Source organism: Poecilia formosa, unplaced genomic scaffold (genome assembly GCF_000485575.1).
Source record: "Poecilia formosa unplaced genomic scaffold, Poecilia_formosa-5.1.2 Scaffold280, whole genome shotgun sequence".
Taxonomy (NCBI): Eukaryota; Metazoa; Chordata; class Actinopteri; order Cyprinodontiformes; family Poeciliidae; genus Poecilia; species Poecilia formosa.
This window is the reverse complement of record NW_006800219.1, coordinates 306458-324916: the sequence shown is the minus strand read 5'-3', so window position 1 is coordinate 324916 and position 18459 is coordinate 306458. Positions and strand designations below refer to the sequence as shown.

The window sequence follows — 18459 nt, the reverse complement described above, 5'->3', positions numbered from 1 at the left end:
GCAAGACGAACGACGTTTATTGACGTTTTCCCAGTGGACCACAGCTTTTTACATGATTATTGGCTTGATGTTTCTTTTTATATCGCATTGGCAGCCTGTTTTTTTTCTATTTATTTATTTATTTTTATCTTTATCTTTTATCTCAAAATATAATTAAAATTCCCCTTGTAACATTCAGTTTTACATGCTTTTAAATTCTTGGCTCTTGTTCCAAACCCACAGCCCAGCATTCATTTCGTTTTTAACCATAAAAATACTAATGGAGAAAACAATAAGGGAAATCGCTGGAAACCAAGACACACTGCAAAAAAATCTTACCAGGTATTTTTAGTCTACTTTTTAGTGCAAATATCTTAGTACACTTGAAACAATTCAACTTATAAGTAACTTTTCAGCAAGATATAGGAGCTTGTTTTTAGTCAATAAATCCTTAATATTGATGAAAAAGAACTAGATCCATTGACAGATTATTTCATTTGTGTCATGAGAAAAATGTCTGGCAACAGATTAAATAATCCGCCAGTGGATCTAGTACTTTATATTAAGGAATAATGTACTTCAATCAAGCTCCGACGTCATGCTGAAAAGTTATCTGTGTCTTACTTCAAGTATACTAGGACATTTGCACAATGAACTAGGCCATAATTACTTGGTAAGATTTGCGTTTCTGTAATGCATTGTCAGTTTCTACAGTATTCTGGAGCTGGAGGCGGAGTCTGAGACCTTAACATTTACCAGGAGAGGTGAAGATTAGCACCTCCAGGCCGGGGAGCATTTCTGGAGCCGAGCGGCCCTACCTGAGTTCTTCTGCTCCAGTTCGAACACGCTCAAGGAGTCATCAGACAGGAAGTAGGTAATGAGGAACACCCGCCCTCTGTGCACTGGATCCGTGGTCATCATCCTGGCTTTGAATCTCAGCACGTTGCTGTTCAGGCCACTGCTGCAGTGACCGAAAAAAACACAGGGTTTCAATCCTTCCTGCTCAAACATGTGCACATTTTATCTGTTTACAACCACAACCTTAACTCTCTTTTATTGGGATATTATTGGATTGACCAACACGATTTACCTGTCAAGTAGGACAAAAATTACACTGCAAAAACACATTTTATGAAGTAATTTTGGTGTAGTTTCTATGTTACATTTCTTAACTTAACATAGAAATTATTAGGTATTATAATCAATAATATTTCCTTATTATTGATTAACAAAAGCACTAAGAGTAATGCCACTGGCAGAATTTTTCACTTATAACATGGTAAAAATGGCTTGTTGATAGGGGTGGGCGATATGGACTTAAGGTTTTATCACGGTATATTTGTGGTATTATTGTGATAACAATAAAAGTGACAATAACACCTTATTACTTCTTTTTAGGTAACTTTAGTATGGCTGTGACTGAATGGCACAGCAACTATACGCAAACAAATACTGCTCTTAAAAAGAAATACGCTTTATTAGGACATGAGTTACTTGAAGAAGTGTGATTGTATCATTAAGCTGCACATTGTATGTATATATAATAATAATAATAATAATAATAATAATTATTATTATTATTATTATTATTATTATTATTATTATTATTATTAATTGATCCCCTAAGGGGGGATTTTGTTTGACCCAGCACAGTACACAATAAAAAAAATTAAATAAATGAGGTAATAAGAACATACAACAATAACAAATAACAATGAGTAGTTACTAAATATATATTCAGCTCTAGAGACTATGTGTGTATTATAAAGTCAGATAGCCTTTTGAAATTTATATTTTAATTTATAATATTTTCAAATTTACTGATACTTTTAATGACAAAAAACTGTGGAGAAAATAGTAAAACTAAAAATCCAAAAAATACAAACAGTTTTGGGGTTTTTTAAACATCATTAATTGGAATTTATCATGATGACAATAAATCAAAATCCTTATCACAATATTTTTTTAAAATCACAATAAATGATAAACGATATAATAAATGCCCATTCCTACTTGTTATAAGTGAAATAATCTGCCAGTTGAACTAGTACACTTTAAAAAAAATCAATATTAAAGGAATTACTGACTTAAAACAAACTTCTATATCCTGTTGAAAAGTTAATTTTAGGCTAGTTTTGTCTTATTTCTACAACACTAAGATATTTGCACCAGAAACTAGACTAAAGGTACGTGGTATAATTTGCTGTTTTGCAGTATAACATATAAACCCATAATAAAATACAAATATTTGCTTCTCTAATGTGACAAAATGTGAAAGAGTACAAGGGGATGTGCACCCGTTTGCAAACACTTCACTGTTTCATTTCACTGCTACTTTTTGAATCATCCAAACCTGTCTTTCTCCATAAATTTTTTGAAGTCCTTGTGGACGGGTTTGGGCATCAGGCCATGGCAGTTGCCCAACGAGTCCTCCTCGGAGCCAAAGCCATTGTAGGGGGGCACAAGCCTTGGCGGTTTGGGGGCTGGAGGAGCTTTGTGTTGGACTGGGGTGAAATCCTCTGAGAGGAAGGAGCAGAGAGAGAGAGAGAGGGAGGAAAGACAAAACAGTTTGAAAGAAGAAAGAAACCTTGGAAGAGAGCTGAAACAACCCAGGGGGAAGCAGGTAATCCATCCCTGATCTGACCTATGACTGCTTGGAGTCGGACAGGACCCTCCATCACAGGGGCCTGTCAGTAGGGGCTGCGCTCGCTTTTTACTACTGTGACTAATCCAGAACCTGCTCCGAGTGGCAGCTACATCCAGGAAAAGCTTAGTTTTCAACTGCAGGGACCCCCGTATGGCCTGCTGCGGCTTTAACTCCCAGACGTAGGGGCCCCGGGTTTCTCCGAGGTGCCGAACTCTTTCGACATGTCGAAAGTGTTTCAACCGGTGTGCAACAGACACAACGAAAAACATATGTGCTCCCCGCCTCCCCCGCCCCTTTTGCGAACATAGCCTGTGACACTGCTTTCAGGAAGGAATCAAGTCGTATGGAATAGTAGCTGTTGCAAATACTTGCACTTACTGCTCTCAAGTGGTCAGAGTTAGGTAATGCAGCAGAAAGCAGGAGCTCTATAGTAAAAATAACTACAAACTATCCAAAGAGGCGGTTGCTTTCTCAACAAAGTAGTGATTCCTTACCTGTGCCGTACTTGAAGCGGTAGTAGGCTTTGGTGAATTCATCACAGTCGGTGAGGAGAACTCGTCTTCCGAAAACGTTTATTTCTTTGCCTATAGCCAGGTCGCAGTCCTTGTAGAACTCGTCAGTGGCAGCTCCGATCTGCAGGAGAGCGAGAGGAAACTGGATGGCAACAGTTTACATTTCTCAAAAGACGGCTATGACAGTACTGTAGAGTACAAAGCTACGATAAGCGAAAAGGTAGGACGATCTTCCTAGAAATGTAGTGGAGTCGAAATTAGGTCTACATCAATGAGCATTAAGTCAATTCATTGCATGATAAATTAAAATGAGTTCAATAATTTTCTCTTTTCTCTCTTTCTACCAAAAACAAAAGTCTTCAGTCTGATGCATTGGTCTCAACAAGTCCCTTTTCTTGAAGGACATTTTCTTTTTTTTATAATTCATTTTATTTGTTGTTTCTGTTGTTGTTTATTTATTTTGGATGTTTAAAATGTATATCAGTTTCAGAGTTAAATGTTCATTATAAATTTAAGTTTATTGAACTTTGATATTAAATGGTCTCCAAGCAATAATATTATTGTTTATCGCAATAACCTCTGGGACAATTTATCGTCCAGCAAAATGTTTTATTCTGACAGCCTAGCCGAAAGTCGTAAGTTCCTCGAAGAACTTATGAACACACTCAAAGTAATTTGAGTAAAAATACTCAAAAAACTTGGGGTGCTCCTCATGCCGGTGGTCGCAGGTTCGATTCCCAGCCTGGTGACATTTGCCGCATGTCTTCCCCCTCTCTCATAACCCTCCTTCCTGTCAAACTACTTTAAAATAAAGGCCATTAGAGCCAACAAAACCTTTAAAAAAATACTCAAAAAACTGTACTCATTTAAATGTACCCTGTTACAGTCCACCCCTGCGAACCCCCTGCTACTGAGACTGGACCTACGTCACAGCTGTCCAGTACGACGTGCTTTCCTTCATTCATGGTGCCAAACACGTTGAGGACAGTCCGGGCTGTCACCGCTCCAGGGGGTTTCATCTGCACTGGAGCGTTCTGCAGAGACACGCCGACACACACACACACACACACACACACACACACCAGAGACAGAAAAAAAGGGTTAACACAACAGATGTAAGAATCTTTTCTCCATAGATACGGAGGGAAGCAGGGAGAAGAACAGATCTGGAAGTGGGAGAGAGTGGAATTTCCTTTGATGGAGAATCCTGCTGACCCCTTTAAGGCTGAAATTTCTGAAAAGGCATGGAGGCAAACAAAATAAGTGTCAACACACACACACCTACACACATAAGTACAGTCACAATCAGGACTGAGGAATGGCTGCATTTCAAAATGAATTAGGCTTCAGCGAGAGAGCGCAGGAGAAGCCAGAATGCTTGAGGGAGACTGGAAGTCCTGACAACGTGGATGAGTTTTTATTGAAGACTGGAACGTTGAGGGGCTCTTTAATCACCCTTTAGCGTTTAAAATCCTTTTAACTTTCCCTCTTAAAACTGTCTTCTCTACATTGTGATGTACTGAAAAGGTCTTTCACTCAGGAGGAGCTTGAACAGTGGTAACCCATGTTCTGGGTACATGTATGCGTATGGTCACAGCTGGGTAGAGGAGCCAAACATTCTACTCTAATAAAAGTAGAACTACTTCAACATAGTTTTACTCAAGTAACGGTAAAAAGTAACAAGAAATTACTCAATAAAGAGTAAAATGTATCTGGTTAAAAGGACATTAGAAAACAAGCCGCGCCACGATCCTCCAACTGCTCGTCGTCTTCTTCTTCCTGGTCTACACCAGTGGCAACATTCAGTTGTTGATCATGTGACTCGTGTAATGAAAAAAGTGTATGACTGACTTCGTTTGCCCTCACCTTAGGTAGTTTGCAGCGGCGTAAGAATTTGGGGACGTGTACTCTTCCGGAGTTTGGCGGGATCACCTCGATGACCTCAATGGTGTCATCAGCCAGGTAGTAGTGAAGCACGAGTTCCCGCTGATCTCCAAACAAGTTGTCTGTGTCGTCCCAGAGGCAGTAGAAGCGCAGAGTTTTACCGTCGTTCTCTAGGAACTGCTTGAGCGGGTGCAGTCTTTCGTACGGACGAAGAGGATTCATGCTCGCCTCGTGCTAAAGGGGGAATGAGTGGACATGAATAAAATATCAGGGAGTGTAGTGAAAATGCTATTGAAAGACCAGTGCTAATTTCTTTCTCGCTATGTGGAGAGGCACAAACAAGCTAAGTCACTGTCTAGACTGCCGAGGCCTGCTGGAGACAGCCAAGAACCCCAAAATAGTTTCTTTGTATTAACAAATTAAACAAAAATATCGACAAAAAAGGTGTTTTCTAGCTGAGCAAGAAGTTAGGACGCCTCCTTAGCTGCCCCCCTTTGGTTTAAAAACTTTTAGTAAGATACTTCCTGTAGCATCCACCGATCTCTGACAGTGGTCACTTTTAGCAATTAGACGTTTGACAAAGTTTTCTGCATCTCACAATAACAAATTTTGTTGGCAGCGTAATTATTGTTATAAGTGATAATTTTGTTGTTTTGAAACCATTTTCAGATAACATGTTGATAATGGCATGTCACTACAAATTCGCTCTGTCAAGGCAATCCATCAATCCATTTTCTAACGCACTTATTCCATGGGAAATCATATGGTTTTCTGATTGTCTGTACACACTGATGTACACTGGAACTGGAAGATATTTTAAATATCCAGAATAAAACACAACAACCATAAAGCGAAAATAAAAACCTCACACAACAAAAACAAGGAATGCATCGATATGAAAATTTGGGTCGATATCCGATGTGAATATTGTTGTTACGGCCAATAACCAATACTGGATATATTACTTCCACATGTCTACTCTTACTTTTGGAAAGAAAGGGTGTGACACACTTGTGTATAGTTTTAGCTATTTTGGATGAGTGTAAAGCAGGAAGTGTCCTTATACCTAACCAAGTATTCTTCTTCTTCTTCAGTTTTTGCTGTTTAATTCTCATTTGTTACTAAAATTTCTCAGTACTGATAGAACTGAGAAATTTCTCAGTTGTGAAAACAGGGGAGGGAGGTTTCCTGATCTTGTCATGTGACTGAACGAGCTCTACCTGCAGGCGGAGGTTGGTGTAGGGGTCCTCCGGCACCGTGGCTGGCTCGTTCAGCGTTATACCAAGTTTAGAGAGGAAGTTCTTTGTGAACAAGTCACAGTCGGTCACCGTGAACGTGCGAGAGTAAAACACTATGTCTTTGTTGATGTTGAAATGGAAAACGTTGTAGAACTGGTTGTCGTTGGGCGGAGGCAGAGGGATGCGGTGCCGGTGGATGAGCGTTCCTGCCACAGGGAGGACCAACGTTATTCACCGTTTTACTGTCATACCTGTGATTCTCTTAGACAGCTGGACCATGGAAAGTGAGGAAAGTGCATGGTTTCTAAGGTAGTTTCAGACGTGTCGGTGGCACCTTGAGGGAGGCCACTGTTCTTGAAACTCGGCTCTATCACATGGATGGTGTCATCCTCCAAGTAGAAGAAGATCTTACACTTTCTGATTCTGTGTGTCTCGACCTTTGCATCGTATTCAGGTTCCTTGAAGTAAGCATCAAAACGAAGAGTCTGGAGGGAGAAGCTGGGATTAATTACACTGTAGTTCTGCTGCTTGGTTACAGTAAATTCACTTTAAATAAAGTATCGCAAAAGCATTCACAACCCAGAGCATTATTCAGAGGAGCAGACAAGTGACTGATGGGAACCATCTGGAAGTCCTCACATGATCCGAAAAATTAACAAAATGTTCTCAATTAGAACAAGTTAGAAAATGTCCTTTTATCTGCTCCATTACAAACTAATCATGAATGTTTCATCTTCAAAGTTGTAAATTAGAGACTTGTCTGTAACTCACTAGTAGCTTTTCCATTACTAACGTGCGTAAAACTTTGGCAATTTTCTGAAAATGTTGAAAAACACAATTTGGCAATTGTGATGTTTCCATTAAGTACCAAACTCAATTAAAGTCACCACTTCCTGTTGTTTTCTTCATTTTTTTTTCACCAGATAAAAAGAAAGAAAGCCCAAAAATGTCTAGAGCAAATATCTTAGCACACTTCAAATAAGACAAAATGAATTTCAAAGAAACTTCCCGGCAAGTTTCTCTGAAACTTTTAAACAGGCGTATGAGCTTGTTTTAAGTAGATAATTTATTAATATTGATGGAAAAAGTTCTAGTTGGCAGATTATTTCAGTTACATTAAGACATTTCACCCATTTTATAAGTGAAATGATCTGCCAGAAGAACTAAAGCCCTTTTTTACATCAATATCATGCACTGGTGGTCTTAAAATAAGCTTTGATAACTTGCTGAAAATGTACTTGTAATTTAGTACGGCCTTATTTCAAGAATACATAGATATTTGCACTAGAAATTAGTCCAAAAATACTTGATAAGATTTTGTCTTTTTGCAGTGTATGGACGTCAAACTTTAAAGAATTTCAAATAACACTTATCACCAAAATTCCTGACTCTGTTTTGATCAGTCACACATAATCCCAATGAAGTTCATAGAAATTCACGATTGTGTTATTTGAGCTTAAAGTGATCAAATCACTGACTTGATTTGGTAAAAGGTGTTATAAAAAAATATACTATTAGCCATATTATTAGCTGTTTTTGCATCCATAACAGAGGAACTGAGTCCAGTCAGTTTTACCTGTTTGTCAAAAGCAACCCATGAAGGCAGGTCACTGCCCTCTCCTTTGGGATACACAGAATATTTTGGTAGAAACTTCTGGCCGACTAAAGGCTCTCCTCCGATACCCGGCTTCTCCAGGTCCAGCACCATACCTCCACCGTAAACGATGAAATGCTGGGATTTGTGAAATCTCTCTTTCTTTAGCTGTGGCACAGAGGAGACAGACCAGGATCTATCATGACGGATTCAAGATGGAGGCTATCAAAAAATGATCTTTTTTTTTTTTTTCCATACTATTTTACTGTCAGTACACAGTGATTTAAGAATATCGTGCAGAGTAACCACATGCATAGTTCTTCATTTCAAATGGCTTCTTAAAGGGGCAGTACTATGTATTTTCCTGGCACATAGTGTAATTTTATAGCACAACATGTTACCTTCACTTGTTGATGTATATGGAAAAAAAACATGACGTCACATATTTCTTTATATATGACTTGTTTTCGAAAAATTCAAGTGAAATTCTAAAATACTTGATTCATCCTAAAGAGAAGTTAAATGTCACAATTCATGTCATTTAAGCATCTTCAAAGCGTGGCGGTGGATGGCGACGATACTGGAGACAATAAAAATCGTTTGTTGCAGCAGAGTGACGCAACGGAAGAATGCTGGGCCCATAATATGAAAGGATATTTTCAAATAGCACCTCGGGGATAAATAAAGATATTTGAATTGAATATATTACACATAGTTATTTGACCTGGACAGTTGCCATAGTTACGCCTTAACAACTGTCCGAAAGTTTAAGAGCAGAAATCATTCCTGCTCTATACTTTACACCGCATCCATAACCAGAGGGAATAGCTGTGTACACATGCAACGATTCAACCAGAACCATTGTGCCTACAAAAAGGAACAAATAAGACCCAACGTAGCAACGCCGCTTCTACGCAACGCAGCTCTATATAAAAAAAAACTAACATAGCTGAGCTAGTCTGTTAGATAAATGCTGACTGAACTCTTACCTGGGCATTGGGTGAGTTTCCGGGCATAAGCGGTAGAGCCATTATGAAAAAAAAAACAAACTTCAAAATGTTTCACTTTACCGACTACTCTAAAGTTACAAATGGTGAAGGTTGCCAAGGAAGCGCTTTTTGTTAGGAGCGTCTCCTAGCAACGCGAGGGAGAAAATATGGCGAAACGCCTACATTTAAAATTAATGGACTTAGCGAAAAAACATAAATCAGACATTATCATAGTGAATTATTTGGCTGTTGGTTGTTTTCGACTTTTTACGCTAATTGTTATGTACTCGCCTAAGGCGGTCAGTTTAAATGTTTCTGCTTTTCAGGATAGTGGGTTTATGTGTCTTGTAGAGCTTCTGCAATACAGAAACGTTAAAGAAAATGTTACTTATGGTTTATAATGATGCTCCCTGGCAATGAACCCTTTACAGATGCACAGTTGTAACGGAATATTGTGGGAAGAGCAGCAGAGTGTGTGAGTTGCAACCACGGAAAACGAGCTGGATAAACTTTAAAGAAATTAGACGTAATGTTCACTAAGAACAAAAAACCTGAGTACTGCATGTGAGAACCGTCCACAGCCACAGCAGCTGGGTTTGCATGATAACAATAAAATCCTGTTCCTGATATTGCTGGTCAACATTGAGACTGGTAACTTGGACTACATCACCAAACTGACATTGTACAGTAATGATAATATAGTTGGAATATATTACCCCCCAATTGAGTTGAACGTTTACATACAGTTCATTCGGGTTGGGCATGTACTGTTTATCATTTATCGTGACAAATTACCATAAGAAATCTTATTTATTATGACCATAAAGTCAAATTAATGTTTTAAAAAAATCCCCCAAACAGCCCACAGTCAGGATTGTTAATTTTACTTTACCCCCCTTACTGTTCAATGAGGATCAATAAATAACTTAAGAACTCTGGTATATTGTTGTCAAAATAATTTTGAATCCAATTTGCCCACCTCTACAGTTCATAAGACATAACCTATGTTGTGACTGACTGTTTTGTGTCAATGAAAAGGACTTGTACTTTACTTTGTCCTCCACTTTTAGGTTAAACAACAAAAAACAGACAAATGCAAACATTTGACATAATTTTTATTTCCTTGAAGAGTAAGCAATCCACGGTCTCCCAGTACCATCATTATAGACATTATTTCTACGCTCAACAATACATACATATATATATATATATATATAAAAATGAGATGCTAGTGTGGCAGATGTAACCCATTTCATACCTCTGAAGAAGGCAATGCAATTCCCACATCCATCAGCACTTAATAACATTCAAGATTTTAGTATAAAGATTGTTATGTTTCGATTTATAAATTACAACACTGGCATTGATTGAAACCTTAATGTGAATTTTTAAAAAAAGGTAATTAGCCACCCAATGTCTGGCATAAACAGTGCATGTGTTTTCCTTCTGGAACAAATTCAGTTTGGTTCAAATAAATAGAAAATAATATTTAGAAAGCCTCCGCGTTCTTCAGCTTTAAGCCTAAGCCTACATACCGTAAAAGATCAGATTCAGCCCGATATGAAGCCTGACTTTCCCACTGACAGTATATTGATGTGGTTGCACAGTTTCAGAGACAAAATGGTGTGCAGCTTAAAAAAACATATCTGGAAGCTTAACTGAAACTGGCTGCTTGCTGCCGAAAAAAATTCAGAATCCCTGCAATAACGATTAACCATGATTTTGTAAAGACAGAGGGACGCAGACTCTTCTGCTTTGGCACACCCTAAGACGCCAGGCCGAGCAGGAACCCTCCCACGAAACCGCCGGTGACGACGATGTTCTTCTTCACAAACTCTGTGGACTGAAAAAACACAGAAATGATGTTCAAAATCAGCTTCAAGGCTTAGAGGAGACAAAAATGAAAAGGAAATGCAGACGTCACGTCAAACAAGGGGAACTCAGCCGAACTGTTAAGTTGCGCTGCTGTCTCTTTAAAGGCATGGTTTGGATCTTTTAATGAGCGTGGTTCTGTTAAAGTACAGACCCTTCACATGTTTCGACACTGTAAATTTCACTGAATTTCAGCTGGATTTTATGTAACGGACAAACATGAAGTAATGCATAAGAAAGTGATAAGCTTTCATTTGATCTATTTTTGCATTGAAACGCTTTATAGTGAAATAATTATCTTATTTCACACATGAAACACATTTCCCTATATCGTCAATGTGAAACAAATTCAATTTATTTAAAAACAAAACTCCAGAAGTTGCATCATAATCAGACAGAAACATATCACTAAGCTGCAATGGAGCATTAGATTCATTTGTAGATAAAATAATAATTATAAGGAAGCTACAAAGGAGTATATTTTTGGCAAAAAAAATCTGAAATTTCTACATTCATTTGACATACATACAAGAAAAAAAAGCAAAGACATTCAATGTAAATCACACTGTAAATTTGCAAGAAAAAAAAAAAGAGAATGATTTAAAGCACGGGGGTCAAACTCATTTTTATTTTGAGCCACAACATCTTGAATGTACTCACAATTCAGATCCAGTTGTAACTAAATATATTGATAAAACTACCCCTTAAACTGTGTAACGAGCTCAGCACATGTGTAGTTCCACCAGGCTGAAGCAGCTGAGCGGGGGAGTCGTGGGCGACGGCTGCTCTGCTGAGAATTTGTTTTGGGTTTAACCAGGATTTGTTTATGACTTATTATTTAGGACATTATAGTTTAATATAAGTAACTATTTGAGCTGTAATTGTTATGCCATAGATTTAGTAAGCATTTGATAGTTGGTATCTGGTTCAAAATGGACTATTTGTGGACCTTCAACGGAATGGACTATATATCCCATGATGCTTTAAAGCTAGAAGAAGAACTTAAAGTTAGACGCAGAAGAAAATTTGGAGGGGTTTTTTCCCCCAGAAAGAACTTTGTTAGCCGAGTTCCTACACTCGTATATCACATTATGTATGATTCGTTCATCTCTTTTATTCACTAAAGTTAATCTGAATAATCCATCCGACTCCTTTTCGTCTTTGAATTAGTTGAAAATACGACAGCTCTGAGACAGAAGCTCAGAAACTTGGAAACTCTGAGGAGGAGCTTCGTCCTGGAAGGCAGCGCTAGGTTCAACCAGGCCTTTTGCACAGCTGCATGGTTGCCATGGAGATAAAATGATTTCTCAAACATGCATCAAAGAATCAAGGCAACACTTCAGGTAGGTATATTGTTGAAGAGGAAATAACATTATGACATGATGTAAAGCTCAAAACAGTCAACTTTAAATAATACTGCCCCCTTAATATGAAGTAGTTAAGCCTTTAATCATAAAAAACACTTCTTTATTATTATTATTTATTTATTTTTTTTTACAAATTTATGACTTCTGAACATCAGAATGCCCAAATTTCTCTTAAATATTTGATGTTGATGTAAAAATGTGGCAACTGTTTGCCCGAAATTAAATCCAAAGAGAAAGCTAACATCTGAAATAATGGAGGACGTACTCTAGTTTGCTTTTAGCAGGAAAGTCCCAGCGGCTTAATTTTGAAGAACCAGATAATTCTCATTTCCAATCTCCCTTGAACCTCACCTTTTCCATGAATGTGTTTAGCTCTGGGACTGCTTGATCTGTTCCCTTCTTTAGCTGCTTCTTAGCTTTGTTCACGTCCTTCTCCACCCTCTTCCAGTCCACCTGGACGTAGCCGCTGTTATTGGCTATCTGAAAGCAGAGTCGGGCCAGTGAAACAGAAGCGAGAGCTTGAGATGTTCCAAGACAAACAGAGGTGCAACAATACCTGCAGCAACAGAAGACCTCCACCTACGGCTGTGGCAGCAACCTTCCCCACCTTCTGGAAGAGATAACCTGCGCACCTAAAGCCAAACATACACAACAGCAAGGGGGTTCAAATTAAATGACAGTTTCTGCCTCAGGAAGAAATGTGAAACAGCTTTGTATTTGTTCATTGGGAAACTAAAGCTTCTTCTCCATTGTCAGGTCTCAGTCTAGCTGGTTAATGTCTGGTTCGGTTCTAGCAAAGTTTGGTCCATCTCCAATTGGTGTGTGGGCGTGAATATGGGCAGGAAGCACATATTATGTAAAAAAAAAAAAACATATATATATTTTAAAATAAAATTTACATACTGCATCTTAAAGGGATTAACTGTCTCTTAAAATGTTGTAAAGCCTATATATATAAAAAAAAACGTTATCCACTGCTTGTCTGGAAGAAAAAAGTTCCATTAATTACATCAACGCCATTAGGATTTTGTTTAGATTTATTTAACAAATTCAGTGGACCGTTTTTTCCACGGACATTACCGGATGTAGGCGTGCGTTTAACCTTGGAAAGCTGAGCAGCACGGATAACACGCGGCCCCTGAAGGCAGCACGGTGCGTTAGGAAGGTAAATATTTACCATCCACTCACTCCTCCTATTGCAATCTGTGTGGCCACGGAGTACTTCTCCGCTACGGGCCCGGAGTTCTTCCCGAATAGGCGGTTCCACCATCGCTGCCGCTTGGCGTACTCCGTCAGATCCACGACCTTGTCGTAGATTTCCTCTTCAACATCTTTATGTGGAAAATGCACACAGTTAGCATCAGGTAGCAAAGAGCAGCTACCAAGACCTCAACTCAATGCAGCTCCCTGGGCGCTGTTATTCAGGTGTGGTGAAGTGAATTAGCTCGAATGTTGCAGTAAGAATGATGTGAGGTATAGAGAGACAGCAGACGGCAGGAAGGCTGCTTTCTGAACTCTGTGAAGTTCTCCGGCCTGAGGAGGGTAGCGTTAGCTTCAGACAGGTGGAGCTAGCGGCTGAAAAAGAAAGTTACTGCTACAGGAAACATGGCTTCCACCGTGTACAGCTGTAGGACAACAGTGAACAGACTTGGAAAATGTTTGAGTGACGCTCGGAGAATGTTCTCGAGTTTAGCTACAGACACGAAGACCGTTTGTTTCATTAGACGCGCTTACCCTTGTTGCGGTTCGCCATTTTGGAGTGTGCTGGGCTGTCCCCCAGATTCCTGCGCGTCCGCCGTCATTTGCATAAATTGGACGGAGAAAAAGAGGGATAAGTCTGTCTGCGTCCCTTCGGAGACATGTCCTCTATCACACGGAGCGGAATGGAAATAGCTTGGGTTGACTTACTGAGGCAATACACAAGGTACATACAGAACGGCTTCAGCCTCCCTGGAAAAAAAAGTAATCTGACTTTTATCTCAGAATTCTTTCTGCTTTTTTTTTTAAGTCAAAAGTCCTTTTTCGTCGGGTCTATGGTCGTCTTCCTTACAAGTTACAACACAGTAAATAGCAGATGGGGAAAAAAGAACATTTTACGGAATCTTATTGAGTAAGTTTGCCATTTATGGTTGTTACCAATGAGTCCACAAAGTCAGGTGTAATCACAACATCATTAAATAAACAAGATAATTCAGATACAGAGCCTTTCTCCGTTCTTTTTCATTTTTTTTTACTGCCACTTCTTTTTTTTTTAGATGTACATGTTTTTTCTTTCAATAAATTCAGCCATCCCTGAACCTTTACCCGGTAGAAAAATCAGCTTTGTATTCAAACCAGCACATTATTACACACTGTTCACTGCTGCTCACACTTGCAATTGTGAACAGCAGCGGATTTGGGAAACCCTTTTCATAAAGAGATCTACTGCCTGGTCATGTTCTTTTGAAAACATACTGTATGTATTTTAAAAAGTTTCTATATGCATGATCTTTATATATTTATGTTAAAATGATCTTAATTGACAGAAAGAATCAGCTCAATATATCCATAAGAACATATGTGGTGTTTAGAACAAATATTGTGGCTATAAACAATAATATTTAATTATTATTGTTTAATAATAATTAAACATTATTATTAAACAATAATGTTTAATTTTTAGTTTACATTTCTTATTTCAAATATACATAATGAAAATCTATTTCAGATATAGCCAATGTAATCTGGAATATCCTTAGTTGTAAACAGTAGAAACTTATTAGGATGACCTTAAATGTAACTTAAATTACATTTAGTTACATACATATAGAGAAAGAGCTTTCAGATATCTTTTGACACATTTATGCTTAGACCTTCTGACCATGTAAAGTGAAGAGTAAAAACAACATTATAGCTATCTTAAAAGTAACTGCATTAAATTTCCAGGATTACAGTTACATTTTAAGAATGTTAAGATTTCAAAAATATCTCTTCAATTCTGGCTGCAAAAAATGATTGTACTACAACGTCCTGCCAAATAGGAGATGCATTTAAAAGCTAATAAACTGAATGAAAGTTGCAAACGTTAGGTTGTAGTCTATCTATCTATCTATCTATCTATCTAACTAACTAACTAACTAACTAACTAACTAACTAACCTTTTTTGTATCTTTTGTCTGGGGCTTCCAATAAAGAAAGCCAAAACGGCAAATAAACCATATTAATTGGAACATTTACAAAAGAGGTCCAGTAATTTCAATAAAATTGAAAATAAGGTACAACATATTTTCTGCTTTTTGGGGGTGAAGAGTGTTCAGATTATTTATATGTTTACAACCTGTCTCAGTGTGTAATTTGGATGTCTTTTTCTTTTTCCTTTTTTTGGGGGGGTATTTATCAAAAAGTCCATGTGCAACGTTGCAACAAATATCCTTGACCAGACCGACAACTGCGTTGACCAATAGGAATCAGGGAAAATTCGGTTACGTAATCATAATACAATGAGAAAGCCCAATCGCGCGGCACGAGGCGGGCCGTCTGAGCACGTTTTGATGTGTGCGTGCGCGTGTTCGCGACCCATCAACTGAAGGCCCTCATGTGACCGCGGAGGAACGCCGCTGATTGGCCACACGGAGTGGAGGGCGTGCCGACGGTGGCGGCGTGCGTTTGCCTATGTGACACAATTACAACAACTTTGAGCCGCTGGTTGGGGGGAAGTTTGCGAGCTTATCAAACAACTTTCTCACTTCTGGCCCCACATTACGCCAACTCCATGCATAAACCGGGACTGGAATACGCGCACTGTTTTGACGTACAATGAAGAGCGCGGAGGGGAACTTGAAAGGATCGCTTCCTTGAGGATTTGGCAAGAATCACGCTACGCCCCGTTTTAACCCTGGATAGGTGTGCGACGGTCCCGCTGCTGCCGAGTTCCGCCGGAGTCGCCCGGTCCCGCTCCCCCTCTCGGTCTCTCGCCATGAAATCGTGCGGACTGTCGCTCACGGCCGCTGCCCGGAGCCTCGGCGTTGCTGCTAATGACGAGGAGAAAATGGCGTCGGGAAAAGCGACTGAAATCGAAGAGGACTTTCCGAAGCTAACAGCACAGGAAAAGGAGAGCCTGGTCGGAATTGACAGGTTAGATGCCTAACTGCAAGAACAGTCTTATTCGCGTGTATTTTTTCTGTTGTTCTGTAGCTTTTACTAGTGAAGTTGGTAACAACATGATCGCTCCCCCCACTAAGTAACACGGAACCGTTGTCTGTCCTTTACTTGCAGTTCACTGTTTGGATTTCATGGGCTTCAAGAAGATGGCGCCAGAACGAAGGCCTTGCTGTTAAAGGTATGCCACTAAAAGCAGTCTCACAGCCGCCTCTGGCCGCTATCTCCTCTGATGAGACACATATCCCACCTGAAACGAATGGTACAGACCTCCCAACGCCGCTCTACGTGTATGAGTGCATCCTGGCCTTCAATTTCATTCCCAACTTTAAAGCTGAGCCAGCAACCGCCTGTAGAAGCAGAGTTATTCCAGGGATATAACGCAGCGGCAGGCTTACATCGTTGTGAAACGCACCTTAGATAACAGAGACAACGCTGTTTTACGGTGAAACTGAACGCATCTCCGCCCTAACAGAGGTGTCATCGGTTCAGCTTTTACGGTCGCATTATATAGCGACAGCCCAACCATATCGTGTGCATCATAAGCATGGCAAATCGTATTACCTTCACACCTGCTGTTACTTTTTTGAGTTTGTTACATATGCAGACAAGCGCCCCGTTTCTCAACAGGGAAATTGTGATAACTTTTGTGTTTATGTTGCTAAAGTGAATTACAGAGCGGCACGAAGACACAAACCTAACAGTTTGCGTGTGTTTTTGTGATAATAGTTTCCAAGTTAGCAGCAATATTCGGGTGGCACAAAACAAGCCGATGAAACGGCAAGCCAGAGTTTGTGCGTCAGCTCTCTCTCTCCGGTTAGCATGCAGTGGCTAACCGTCCAGCGGTGTACACCCGTTTGCACTCGCACGTATGCATCCCCCTTTTTTAACGTCGGTTTTGACATTTTGGGCTGAAACTGCATGCCTTGTGTTAAGGTTGCAAAAAAATAATGGCTGCTTCGCGTCGCCCAAGATGGCGGGGGAGGGAAGAAAATACCCAGAAAAGGTTTGCTGCCCTAGCTAGTTAGCTAGGTAGCTGCAGCGGCTAGGCTAACCTTCATTCGCATGAGAGATAATCACGACGAGGGCGTCCAGTGTTTATAACAAAGATGAGTGATTAGAGCGGAAGCCGGGAGCGCCAGACGGAGTAAATGTGCACTGCTTGGTGAACACACACAAAGCCTGTGTTATTACAGTCCGTGTTTCTGCCATAAAACTGCCCGTGCGGACTGTTTGTTCAACATGTGGCTCACTGGAGGTGGAGACATAGCAGGGGGACAATGTATCCAAGGGTTTAGAAGGCATGTTGGCAACACTTTCCAAAGTGTCGTAATGTCAAAACAAGTGGGAGCATTTAAAACGGCATTAGATGAACTTAAAATGTCATCCAGGAACACATACAGGTGCATTCACAGGTGCAATTCATTGTAACATGAATTACAATTTAATCTTAAAGGGGCAGCATTATTTACCTGGAGTATTGCCATGATTCTTTCATGCATATTTGAGAGCGGTTTTAATCTCCCATGGCAACCATTAAAGCTGTGCAAAACACCTGCTTGGACTGAGCGCTGCCTTTGAAGTGCAACTCCTCCTCAGAGCTGCAGTTTTGAAGCTTCTGTATTACAGAGTAGCCCGCCTGCTCTCAGCTCCTCTAGACTATCCAATAGCAATTAGCAAAAACCTGGTGAAACTGCACATCTGCTGAGCTCATTATAGGAGCTACTTTTCAGTGCAACTCTGGTGAAAACATTGTTAAAGGGTTACTAGAGGAACAATGTTGTGATTATGAAATAACATTTCTTTTAAGTCATATTGGACACACATAGCATTTTTACCACTGAAGGTAACATAGTTACATGGTTGTGCTATAAGTTATTAGCTGCAAATGACTCATTGGATAAATGAAGAAAGCTGCAGAATATACATTTAAAAAAAATCTGATTACTTGATTAATTTCATAATAATTTACTAAATTAATCATGTTTTCCTTATTTAAAAAAATAATTTATTTGCTGTGTCTTGATGGACATATAATATCGTATAAAATAGCTTACGTGGTTAAATGGAAAATCTGCAGAATCTACCTTTTATTAAAAATCAGATTGTCACAATAATCAATGGACTCTTTGCACCTCAGCTTCCGCGTTTGGGGAAAAGCGGCTCGATTGTTTCCAATCTATTGAAAATGGCCTTTTACACCAAATGCTTGCAAGGCTTGGCCAAGGTTTGTACATTGA

The 18459-nt window shown here is 39.4% G+C and overlaps 3 protein-coding genes across 5 annotated transcripts in view; 1 reads left to right on the top strand and 2 right to left on the bottom strand.

Annotated features, from left to right (window-relative positions):
- Nucleotides 1-8985, bottom strand: part of efhc2 (EF-hand domain (C-terminal) containing 2) — a 17138-nt gene extending 8153 nt beyond the window's left edge. Inside the window, exons 1-9 of the mRNA XM_016681401.1 lie at nt 8844-8985; nt 7837-8022; nt 6595-6745; nt 6243-6466; nt 5005-5256; nt 4065-4172; nt 3121-3259; nt 2333-2498; nt 798-940 (exon numbers count right to left, since the gene is read on the bottom strand). Coding sequence (XP_016536887.1) covers nt 798-940; nt 2333-2498; nt 3121-3259; nt 4065-4172; nt 5005-5256; nt 6243-6466; nt 6595-6745; nt 7837-8022; nt 8844-8885 — 1411 coding nt within the window. The 5' untranslated portion in view covers nt 8886-8985. The remainder of the gene's footprint in view (nt 1-797; nt 941-2332; nt 2499-3120; nt 3260-4064; nt 4173-5004; nt 5257-6242; nt 6467-6594; nt 6746-7836; nt 8023-8843) is intronic.
- Nucleotides 8986-9941: 956 nt separating this feature from the next.
- Nucleotides 9942-14028, bottom strand: fundc1 (FUN14 domain containing 1). Its single transcript, XM_007571402.2, has 5 exons — nt 13817-14028; nt 13260-13413; nt 12639-12714; nt 12434-12562; nt 9942-10686 (listed from the first exon to the last, which is right to left on the bottom strand). The coding sequence occupies exons 1-5, from the start codon at nt 13833-13835 to the stop codon at nt 10609-10611; spliced, it is 456 nt and encodes a 151-aa protein (XP_007571464.2). The 5' UTR covers nt 13836-14028; the 3' UTR covers nt 9942-10608.
- A 1344-nt stretch (nt 14029-15372) lies between these two features.
- kdm6a (lysine (K)-specific demethylase 6A) overlaps nt 15373-18459 on the top strand; it is a 41000-nt gene continuing 37913 nt past the window's right edge. For 2 of the 3 annotated variants that reach the window (XM_016681402.1, XM_007571399.2), the window contains exons 1-2: nt 15375-16195; nt 16337-16400. In XM_016681402.1, coding sequence (XP_016536888.1) covers nt 16038-16195; nt 16337-16400 — 222 coding nt within the window. In that variant the 5' untranslated portion in view covers nt 15375-16037. Of the gene's footprint in view, nt 16196-16336; nt 16401-18459 lie in introns of all 3 variants that reach the window. The other variant, XM_007571400.2, reaches the window with a different exon arrangement.

What these genes read in the sequence shown, in the direction of transcription:
- fundc1 (XM_007571402.2), bottom strand. An exon ending in ATAGGAGGAGTGAGTGGATG is followed by an intron (nt 12,715 to 13,259) that starts GTAAATATTTAC and finishes GTTTGGCTTTAG; the next exon opens with GTGCGCAGGTTATCTCTTCC. An exon ending in GAGGTCTTCTGTTGCTGCAG is followed by an intron (nt 12,563 to 12,638) that starts GTATTGTTGCAC and finishes CTCTGCTTTCAG; the next exon opens with ATAGCCAATAACAGCGGCTA.